Source organism: Nematolebias whitei, chromosome 3 (genome assembly GCF_014905685.2).
Source record: "Nematolebias whitei isolate Nwh7 chromosome 3, NemWhi1, whole genome shotgun sequence".
NCBI lineage: Eukaryota > Metazoa > Chordata > Actinopteri > Cyprinodontiformes > Rivulidae > Nematolebias > Nematolebias whitei.
In genome coordinates this window covers 52,438,007-52,449,284 of record NC_056500.1, presented here as the reverse complement: position 1 = coordinate 52,449,284, position 11,278 = coordinate 52,438,007, and the positions used below count along the sequence as shown (strand labels likewise).

At 43.0% G+C, this 11,278-nt stretch overlaps 1 protein-coding gene across 1 annotated transcript in view; it reads left to right on the top strand.

The window, feature by feature from the left end:
- Window positions 1–11,278, top strand: part of rp2 (RP2 activator of ARL3 GTPase) — a 24,629-nt gene that overhangs the window by 1,332 nt on the left and 12,019 nt on the right. The window contains exon 2 of the mRNA XM_037675030.1: window positions 1,237–1,351. Within this exon, the coding sequence (XP_037530958.1) occupies window positions 1,237–1,351 (115 nt within the window). The remainder of the gene's footprint in view (window positions 1–1,236; window positions 1,352–11,278) is intronic.

The following is an 11,278-nucleotide window of genomic DNA, read 5'->3' as shown; positions in this document are numbered from 1 at the left end:
TGATGTTGTATGACAGTCTGTTGTTGTATGACAGTCTGTTGTTGTATGACAGTCTGATGAAGAGGATGCTGAGCGTTGTCTATAATGTTTTTCATTTTATGAAGAATCCTTCTTTGTACAATCATCTCCAAAGGTTCTAGAGGAGTCCCCAGAACTGAGCCAGCCTTCTTTATGAGCTTGTTGATCTTTAAGTCACTTGCTCTGGTGCTGCTCCCCCAGCAGATGATGGCAGAAGAGACAGCACTCTCTACAACAGACTTATAGAAGATATGCAGCATCTTGCTGCAAACATTGAAGGACTTCAGTTTCCTTGTGAAGTACAGTCTGCTCCGTCCCTTCTTGTAGATGCTTCACTGTTGCATTTCCAGTCCAGTCTGTTGTCCAGGTGAACTCCAAGGTATTTATACTTCTCCACCACCTCCACTTCTTCTCCCATGATGGAAATAGGGTTGGACCTGTTCCTGATTCTCCTGAAATCTACAATCATCTCCTTTGTTTTGTTCACATTCAAGATGAGATGATTGTTTCCACACCAGGCCACAAAGCGGTCCACCAGTTCCCTGTACTCAGCTTCTTGTCCATCTCTGATACACCCGTATCTATACCTAGTGTATCTCGCCCAGCCCTAATATGTATATTTTATATACACACACAAATATATGGTATATAAAGGTGTTTTAAACCCTTCCCACACTCGTGCAGTATTCTAAACTGTTTCTAAACCCTAAACTTTGTAAAAGAGCACAGCATGCCATGATTTCAGCTCTCTGCCATGGCTGCCCACTTCTCCACTGCACATCAACAGAGGAGGAAGGAGGAGGAGCTGCAGGAGGACGTTTCTCCTAGTGTGGGCTGCATGGCAGCAGGTGCAAAATAATTTAAACTAATTAATTTAAATAAAAATTCCATGCTGATCGTGTGGCTCATCCATCAATCAGCCAGTTGTGCGTCAGGTCCATTCTTACTTTGAAACAGCGCAATAGAGCGAGTCCACGAAGGGCGAAGCAGCGAGGGGCTACTGTATTTTCTTTACTATTCCTGTAAGTCATTGCAGATCGTTGCATCTGAGGCCAAGCTGTGCCGCTTCAGGAACATTCCAGTGAATGTTTAACCTGTTGTTAAGAAAAGCATCTCCAGAAGCACTTACATGTGGGACATTTAGCCAGCCCGATGAGTCGTATAAAAAGCTCTTTAAATGCTTCCTGATGCAGCTTGCTTCTGCCTCATTTTGTGCAGGCAACTGCAAAAGGTTTCGTGCTGATCCAGACAAAAGAGGTCTCCATGCGGCCTGAAGATGTGAAGAGAGTGTTCCAGAACAACGCAGATGATCTTCTGGAATTGGTTACGAAAGGTAGGTTTCTTTTGGCTCTCCTGTCGTTGATTTTTATTTTATTTTTTTCAATGATCAGCATGTTTTTACTCTGTGCTTGAATCAGAAAATGTCAATCCTGTCAAAGCAAAGAGAATAAAACAAGGTGTGTTCAACAACCTGTAGAATCTGCTCTGTTTCTTTGCGTTCCTGTCTTTGTTCAAATATGAACAGACAGAAGAAGTACCCTCATCTCATTCTGCACTAAGAACGCTTTCAGTCTGCATGGTTGGAGATTTTTAGTCAGTGAGGCATGAGAGGTTTTTGAAACGGCACCTCACCAATACGTACACTACGTTAAGCTAGTTGTGTAAATTATTGATATGTTTTTTAATTTTGTCTTTGTTCTGATTTACAAGCAGTTTCCATTATTTTGCCGTTCACTCTGGAATAAGTTGGTAGTGGGGCTGGGTGATATCAACCAAAACTAATATCTCAATAATTTTAAGATGAATTGCGATATACGATATAATCTCAATATTTTTTCTTTCCATAAACTAATAACAAAAATATATTTCTGAGTCGAAGCTTTGTCCCACTTGTCACACAGGCACATTTATTAGCAACAGCTGTAACTGTACAAAATAAATGTCTAAAAAATAAACTATTTACATATATAAAATAATCCTCTTCAGCAGGGGGCGGCTGTGGCTGAGTGGTTAGAGCAGTCGTCCTCCAGTGGGAGAGTTGGGGGTTCGAATCCACCAGCAGTCACATGCTGAAGTGTCCCTGGGCAAGACACTGAACCCCTCACTGCCTGTGATGTGTGTCCCATCAGTGTGTGAATGTGATGAAGCTCTGATTGAGATCTAGTAGAGTGTATGAGGACCAGTGAGGGCACAGATTGTGTTGTGAAGAGTTGTCTCTTGATAACATAGAAAGGCTCTAGATAAGTGCAGTCCATTCAGCTGCGCCGCCTTCACGTTGGTAAGCGTGTGTGAAGCTGCAGCAGCAGGTCCGACAGACTTCAGCCTCCTTCCCTGAAACAAACCACGGTTCAGAACTCATTTAGCCGTGCTGTGCCTTATGAGAGGAACAGAGAGAGGTGGCGCGACGTTAATAAATCAGCAGCTTATATCACTATGACACGGTCCCAGTCTCAGTTGTGGAACAAGATGTCTAAAGCATTAGCCGTCTTGTTAGCTGCTAAGGACCTTGTATATATCGATATGATAAACTGCTACTCCTTTATTAATGTTGCGGCGCCACCTCTCACTGTTCCTCTCATAAGGCACAGCACGGCTAAATTAGTTCTGACCCATGGTTTGTTTCAGGGAAGGAGGCTGAAAACTTACGCGGACCTGCAGCTGCAGCTTCACACACGCTCATCTTCCACTCTGCTGTTTTAAATGGTAAAAAGATTCATAGTTCAGACCTTTCATCGGGACTTGTTTTCAGCATTGTCTACAGAAATCATCTTTCAGAGTCAGAGTCAGAGTTTCTTTATTGTCATTCGCACCTCATGTGGTACATGTGGTGGAGCGAAATTATGTACACAGGGTCCCAGTTACATCCAACAATAAAATGTATAAGAAAAACAGTAATAACATCTAAGATATGAACTAAGAAAAACATCAACTAAATATACACTAAGCACCTTTCTGCCACTCACCTGACAATTTAAATCCAAGCCATCTCTGAAATAACAGCCATTGTTTTTCATTTTATTCAGCAGCTAAGCTGCTCTTCATACATCTTCAATGTTTACTTGTGCTAAACGTCTCCCTCCCACCTTGTGGAGAAGCAGGAAGGAGGGGAGCGCAGCTGAGGGGCTGTGTGCTTGTATTCAAAGAGGGAGAAGGAGGGGGCCGAGTGGGAGTAAGAAGACAGCAGCAGGATTTCCAAGTATAAAACTATATTGTTTTAAATCGATGTAATCTCAACTTATATCACAATAAAAAATTATATTTATATTTTTCCATTTAAAAATAAAGTTTATATTTCAGATCCTTATTTACTGTTCCTTTTAACACTTGATATTTTTGCTATTGTTGGATGTAACTATGTTCCAGAACTGCGCCGCTCCAGGTGGCTGCATGTTGGAGCAGCTCTGCTACTTTCATTCTGAGATTTTGCTTTTGGAAACTTTAATTCCTCTTTTTCTGGATGTAAATCATATTTTTTGGATGATTGTTTCCTCTGGTATCAGATGCTGTGCAGCTGGAAGGATTTTTACTGAAACTTTTTTAGTTTTGGACATTTGTTATGATGTGTAACCATGGCAACAAGGTAGTTTTCTACAACCAACAGCTGATTAACATCTCAAAAGCTCAAATAATATCTCGACAGCCCCAAATCTCAAATGAGTTGAAAAGGATGTTCTGTGGATGCATTCTCATCTACCTGCCAGCTGTGCTCGAGTACCTGACCACTGAGATCCTGGAACTAGCAGGAAACACGGGTCATGACAGCAGAAGGACAGGATCGTCCCTCGGCACCTACAGTTGGCTGTCCGCAGCAACGAGGAGCTCAGCAGACTGCTGGGAGGAGTGGCCATCACTCTGGGAGGAGTTCTGCTCTGCATTCAGGCGGTCCTACAGTCCAGGGGAACTGAGAGGCCAGCTGAGTCTGGGTGGACGGATCGGACGGCATCTGCAGCCATTTTCTTAGGATCCACTGTGGGATAGACCTTTACAAGAGATCCTTCCTGTCTACAACCATCAGCATCTATAACATCTCTTAACACCCTGGACGGGTCGCAAGTCCATCACAGGGACACATAGAGACAAACGAGACAAACAACCATTCACTCTGTCACACCTAGGGACAATTTAGAGTTACCAATCAGTCTAACATGCATGTTTTTGGTCTGTGGGAGGAAACCGGAGCACCTGGAGAAAACCCACGCATGCATGGAGAGAACATACAAACTCCACCCAGAAAGTCCCCTGGACCGGGGTTTGAACCAGGAACCTGCTCGCTGAGAGGCAGCAGCTCTACCTGTTGCACCACCGTGCTGCCCTGTGCTGAAACAATCAAATGTTATGATATTTTTGTAATTAAAAGTTCCTTTACAATCTATTTTGTGATGAAAAAAGTATTCATTAGGTGATTGTAAGTGATTTTAGAAGAAGGGTTTTTATACCTCTCTATTAAGTTTTTTTTCTTGTTTAGGATTAGAAGAGCAAAGTTCAAAGTTGAGAACCAGTATCACTTGAAGCAATTGACAGGAAACTCGGCAGTGTGGTGACGGTGGATACAAGGATGTTACGCAAGGCACCTGTCACGAGCTTACAACAAAAGTGGAAGTACACTGTTTAGACAGCTGCGCGGTTGCATAAAAACCACATGCTGAAAAACAGAAGACACACTTTTGAACTGTTGAAAAGTCTTCAAAATGATTGACAAGTTTTCAAAATGGATGTTATATCAGAAAGAAGCCAATCAGAGACAAGAGATGGGTTTAAGAAAACAAGATAGCAGGTGAAAGTCGGTCAGTCATCTCAGGTAGAGATGGAACACGGTTGTCAAGCCCTGAAGACTTGGATCAGATCTGAAGATTGAAGAGGGAACATTGTGGCTGCAAAGAACTGAACAAACAACCAAAGATGGAAACTTAAAGCAATGAAGAACCGCTCAGCAGCACATGATCACCCTTCAAGAGGACTGACCCCAGATAACTCTGAACAAGTCTCTGATTGGAATTAATGACATTTGATGACTGTTTTCAACAAAGACTGTAGGAATTATTCTCTTTTTTCCTGGAAAACCAATCCAATCATGGGATATGTGATAGGAACCAGCCTTTGAACTATTTTACTTGATTTTAAAATTACAGGTTGTATTTTGTGGTTTTTCTTAGGGACAGCACAGTTAGGGTGTAGGCCATTTACAAGAGATTATTATAAGAGATTGGTGCATCCACACCTAGAAAAATTTGGATTTTCACCTGTTTTTATTAATTTTTATTCCATTCATTATACTGCATTTATTGAAACACATCTGCTTGCACTGCTGCTGGATTTTTGAAAGCTATGAATGTTAACCTTATGCAAATTTATGATTAAAAACACAAAGCATGAAAAATTTAGAGTGTTGGACTAATTTTCCTGATGGCATCTGAATGATACATACTTGTTGCTGAACTTGGTATAACCCGTCTTTAATGATGCAGAGTTCAGTGTTAAAGGTTTTTGTCTTGTGTGGAAATGTGTGAAAGTTTTGTGTGTTAAGGCGATACAAGAGGGAATGGAGGCAGAGCAGGCAGAGAGTTCAGCATCCTGACTGCCTGATGAACAGAGCTGTCTCTCAGTCTGCTAGTTTGAGCCGGGAGACTCCGCAGTCTCCTCCCTGATGGCAGCAGGCTGAAGAAGCTGTGTAGTGGGTGTGTGAGATCACCCGCCATGCAGAGGGCTTTCCAACTGAGGCGGGTACTGTGCAGGTCATGTAGTGAGAGGAAGGAGGTGCTGATGATCTTCTCAGCTGCTCTCACGAAGCGCTGGAGTGTCTTGCGGCAGGATGCGGTACATGCACCAAACCACACCGTGATGCAGCTGGTCAGAACACTATGGCACCCCTATAGAAGGTGCACATGATGGGGGTTGGAGCTCCAGCTTTTTTCAGCTTGTGGTGAAAGTAGAGGTGCTGGTGAGCCTTTTTCGCCAGTGATGCAGTGTTCCTGCTCCAGGACAGGTCCTCTGAGACGTGCACTCCCAGGAACTTGGTGCTGCGCACTCTCTCCACAGTAGTACTGAAGTCCACAACAATCTCCTTTGTCTTATCCACATTCAGAGAGAGATTGTTGTGTCCGCACCACAAGGCCAGGTGGCTCACCTCGTTCCTGTAGTCTGTCTCGTCATTGTTGCTGATGAGATCCACTTCAGTTGTATCATCCACAAACTTGACAAAGTAGTTGGAGCTGTATGATGGTATGCAGTCGTGTCAGCAGGGTGAATAGAAGGGGGTTCAGCACACATCCTTGGGGGGGCTGTATTCAGTGTGATGGTGTTGGATGTGTTACTGCCGACCTGTACTGCCTGTGGTCTCCCGGTCAGGAAGTCTAGCAGCCAGTTACACAATGAGGTGTTCAGCCCCAGACTGTCCAATTTAAGGATGAGCTGTTGGGGATGATGATGTTGAATGCCGAGCTGAAGTCAATGAACAGCATTCTAACATAAGAGTCCTTAGTGTCCAGATGTGTGAGGGCTGTGTGGAGGGCAGAGGAGATGGCGTAGTAGGTCAAATGATTAGGCCGATTTGCAAACTGGAAGGGATCCAGGGAGGCAGGAAGGACAGAGTTGATGTGTTTCATGACTAGCCATTCGAATCACTTCATCAGGATGGGGGTGAGTGCCACTGGACGATAGTCATTGAGGCAGGAGGGCAATGCCTTCTTTGGGAGAGCGATGATGGTAGTGGCTTTGAAACAGGTGGGGACAATGGCCTGACTCAGCGAGATGTTAAAGATATCCGTGAAGACCGCTGCAAGTTCCACTGCACAGTCCTTCAGCACACGACCAGGTATGTTGTCAGGACCAGAAGCTTTTTGGGCGTTGATCTTGATGATCGCCTTACGCTGTCCGGGGACAGCGTCAGCACCTGGTCATCGGGAGAGGGGGAGAGTTTCTGTGCAGGTGTGCTGTTACATGCCTCAGACCGAGAAAAGAAGTCATTCAGCTTAGAGGTTGTGCTGTCACAGGTCTGTGGGGCTGGCTTGTAGTTCGTGATGGTCTGTATTCCCCGCCACAGACTCTGTGTATCTTTGCTGTCACTGAAGCGATGAGCGATCTTCCTGAAATACTGCTTTTTGGCCTTTCTGATGCCCTGGGACAGGTTGTTTCTGGCTGCCCTCAGGCCCACCTGATCTCCTGCTGTGAAGGCGGCGTTCTTGGCTCTCAGGAGTCTGTAGACCTCTGCTGTCAGCCATGGCTTCTGATTTTCCCGAACAGTGATGGTCTTGAGGTCAGTTACATCGTCAATACACTTGGTGATGTATGAGCATACAGTATCTGAGTACTCTTGAAGACCTGTGTTGTTGTTTTTGGGAGCAGCTTCTTTGAACATATTCCAATCTGTGGTGTTGAAACAGTCCTGAAGAGCTTCTGAAGAGCCCTCCGGCCACACTTGTACCTGCTTGAAGACTGGTTTGGTGACTTTAACCAGTGGTCTGTATACTGGCATTAGCGTAACACTGATGTGATCAGAGACGCCGATGTGGAGGAGGGGAAGGGCCTTGTAAGCTCCTTTCATGGTGGTGTAAACTTGGTCCAGTGTATTGTTTCCTCTTGTTGGAAAGTCTATGTGTTTGTATGTCTTTGGAAACACACTCCTAAGATCTGCATGGTTAAAATCACCTGCCAAGATGAGAAAAGCATCAGGGTGGGCTGTCTGCTGCTCACTGATGTGCAGATACAGTTCATTTAGTGCCTCACTTCTACTTTTGTTGCTGGAGCTTGGAGGTATATAAACAGCGACAATTGTAACGGCTGTAAATTCCCTTGATAAATAGAATGGTCGGCCTTTAATAACCATAAATTCCACTAAAGGTGAGCAGTGTTTGTAGACCACAGCAGCATCACGACACCAAGCATTGTTGATCTAAACACAGAGCCCCCCGCTTCGGGTCTTACCTCCCTTTATGAGAGCTCTGTCCGCTCTGTAGCATGTTAGCCACGCGAGCTGAATAGCATGGTCCGGAATGTTGTAATTAAGCCATGTTTCCGTGAACACAAAAACACAACAGTCTCTCACAGTCTTCTGTGTTGTTCGTAGTAGGCGTATATAATCCAGTTTATTGTCCAAAGAGCATACGTTAGCCAAAACCATGGATGGGACGGCCGGCTTGTGTGGGCTAGCTGCTAGCCTAGCTCGGATACTTCCGTGCTTACCCTGCTTCTGCTTCCTGTCACGCCGCTTATGGCGCTTCCACTGTGGGCGTGATGAAGGAGTGAGGGTCGGTGATGATACTGGCTTCCAGAGCAGGCCGCAGTCATGTAGCTCTTCTTTGAGTTTGCTGCATATTCCTAAAAGTGTGGTTTTGCAGACATCAAGCAGGAACTCACGGCTATACTTGCATTTTAAGACATGGAGACATGACGAAGACGTACAAGCACATTGCGGCTCGTAGGACAAAAAAAACGAAAACACCATTTTGTTGGGAGAGAGAAGCCGCAGCGTGTGCGCGCCTCGGTCTTGTTTCTGTATCCGTGTCTGCTGAAACGTCTTCACATGTGGTTCCCTGCCTGCTGCTCTACAAGTTGGCTTCAAACTATGGAATGGATTTCCTGAACGGTGGCATGTTTCATGAAACCCAGAATAAGACCCGCCTCACATTCAGGAAATCCATTTCATAGTTTGCAGCCAGCTAAAATGCGAGTAAATACTGAGGAATGAGCAGTACTGTTGCTAACGTCTAACCAACTTTTCATCGTAACATGTCTGCTGTGTGGAAGTATTTTACACTAAACACCGCAAGACAGCAACGTGCAATGTCAATGCAGTGCAATGCAGAGCCACTGTACCAAGAGGAGGAAGCTCCTTCGCGACCTACAATACATCGAACTTAATAAACATTTGAAAAAGCACCACATTAAAGAGCACGAGGATTGTTTAGCCAGGCACTGTGGTAAAGTTAGTTTTATGTTGGATGTCCGAGCTCCGTGGCTTCAGTGGTGTGTTCCTCTCGTTCAGTCCAAAGCAGCCAGTCTGATTTAGGTCAGCCGCGTTCAGTCTGCCCGTCTCGAAGGAGAGACAGACTGAGCGCGGATGACTGAAATCAGACGGTCTGCTTCGCAGCTTGATTGAATATTTGCTTTATGTTTATGTTTACCCTCCAGGAGATATTTATCAGTACAACAGTAGATAATCATAAAAAAACATACGAGTTGAATAATACACGAAAATTATATTTTAAAAAAGAAATAAAAACAGCTACATTATAAAGTGATGTAAAATACTAAAAGCAGGAACATGTCTGTGTTGGTTTTCATCATGAACTTAGCAGATGTTTGAACCCATTTCATCACTTTAATATCCACTTCAGCGTATTGTTTTTATGCTATTAGTGCTTAGTGTACATTTAGTTGTTTTTCTTAGTTCATATTTTAGATCTTATTGCTGTTTTTCTTTTACATTTTATTTATTTTGGGATGTAACTGGGACCCTGTGGACATAATAATCTTGTTCCACCACATGTACCACATGTGGTGTGTATGACAATAAAACTCTCTGACACTGACTTTAAAGCTAGGAATAAAAAACATGTTTTGTGTTAGCAGGATTTAATTCTAACTGAAACTTATGCAACATTAATAAAACTTACCTCAAGTTGCCTTTTTGTACATGCATGCATATCTTTATACAACTTGTACTTGCCTGTAGAGAGGAGATTATTACAGCCTTTTAGAAAATCAATAATGATGGTATCGGAATAGTATCGGTATCGGGATCAGATTGGAAGTTTAAAAAAATGTGGATCGGTGCATCCCCAACAAGAACACAGTTTTGAGAATTACTCAAATAACTTTTCTCTAAAAACTAACAGAGTAATTTTAAAAACAGTCTTAAAAAAATAAAAATAGTAGTTTTGTGAAGATATCTTCCTGATCCTATCACGCAGCTGATTTTTGCAATTTTCAGCCATTTTGTCTATATTCTGTCCTTGACACTGACAGTGTTAGGGAGTGGGACAGTTTTCTCTTTATCCACTGCATGAGCCCTGTCACACATCAACTCCACAATTTTCAGGCAGGCGGGTTTCAGAAGTTGTTCTCCAATATTGTGCAGCTTTTCAGCCTTAGTGATTAAAAGGGAACACTCAAAAGATGCTTCTGTCTCTCTGTGCAAATCACTACCTGCTCTTTCAAAGGCTTTTCTGATGTCATTGGACCTTTTTGACAGTGCCAACTGCTTTTTCCTCTGAAAGTATTCCCGACTTTCACCAATAGTTTCATGGTGTGAAGTCTTTTAGTGTCGTCTGAGTTTGTTAGTCTTCATGCTGTCATTAGCTAACTTCTCACCACAAGTTACACACTTCGGCTGAGAGGTGTCCCATGTCATGATAAATCCAAAGTAGGGGTGTAACGGTACGCTAAAATCACATTTCGGTTCAGTTCAGTTGCAGGGAGGTCTCGGTTCGGTTAATTTTCAGTACAAAAAAAGAAAATAAAGACTTACAAAATGTTTATTTTGAAAATATGCCAAGTAAACAATACGTTTGTATAAAATAAATAAAAGCGACCCATTTGGATGATATTTTAAATAAATGGCACTCTTTCCAATAAATAAACTATACTAACAATAATAAAAATCTTAATAAATACAATAACAGTCAGAACCAGAACAATAAGCAGCAACAGACTGTTTACAATCTAACCAATCAAGTTTAAAGTTTTTGGACAAAAAGACCAACTTGTCCACATTTTCTGTCAGAATCACAGATCTAGTTGCAGTGAATATCTCCAGCTGTGGAGAAAACTGCTCACTAACAGTAGCAGGAATAAAGAGGTAGAGCTTTGATCATGTTGCAGTGTGGCTGTATTTGGCCTCATCACAACCTCTTGGACCTGCTCCCACAGGTGGGACAGGTCCCTGGAAAAGTTCAGTCATCACAGACTTCTTGGCTGGAGGTGATCTCTGATTTCCCTGAAGAGGAAGAAGACTCAGCTGCTATCTCTGTCCCAGACTGGAAATAAAACACAAAGAGGTTAAAAAAATGAGTTAATAAGATTATAATTTTAAATAAAAAAGTTAATTAGATCATAATAATAAAAATAGCAATACCTCTTCTTGAACGGTCATCATTTGTTATGAGGTGGCTAAATATTCTCTCGGTCATCATCATCATCAGGGCACAGCTTTAATCTGGTCCAGGGCTTGTTGAACAGTTTTTTTCATAAAGTGCTGCTACAACTTTTTGGCTGAAGTGTTGATGTGATGGGATGTCGTAGTGGAGCTCAATAACTTTAAAGT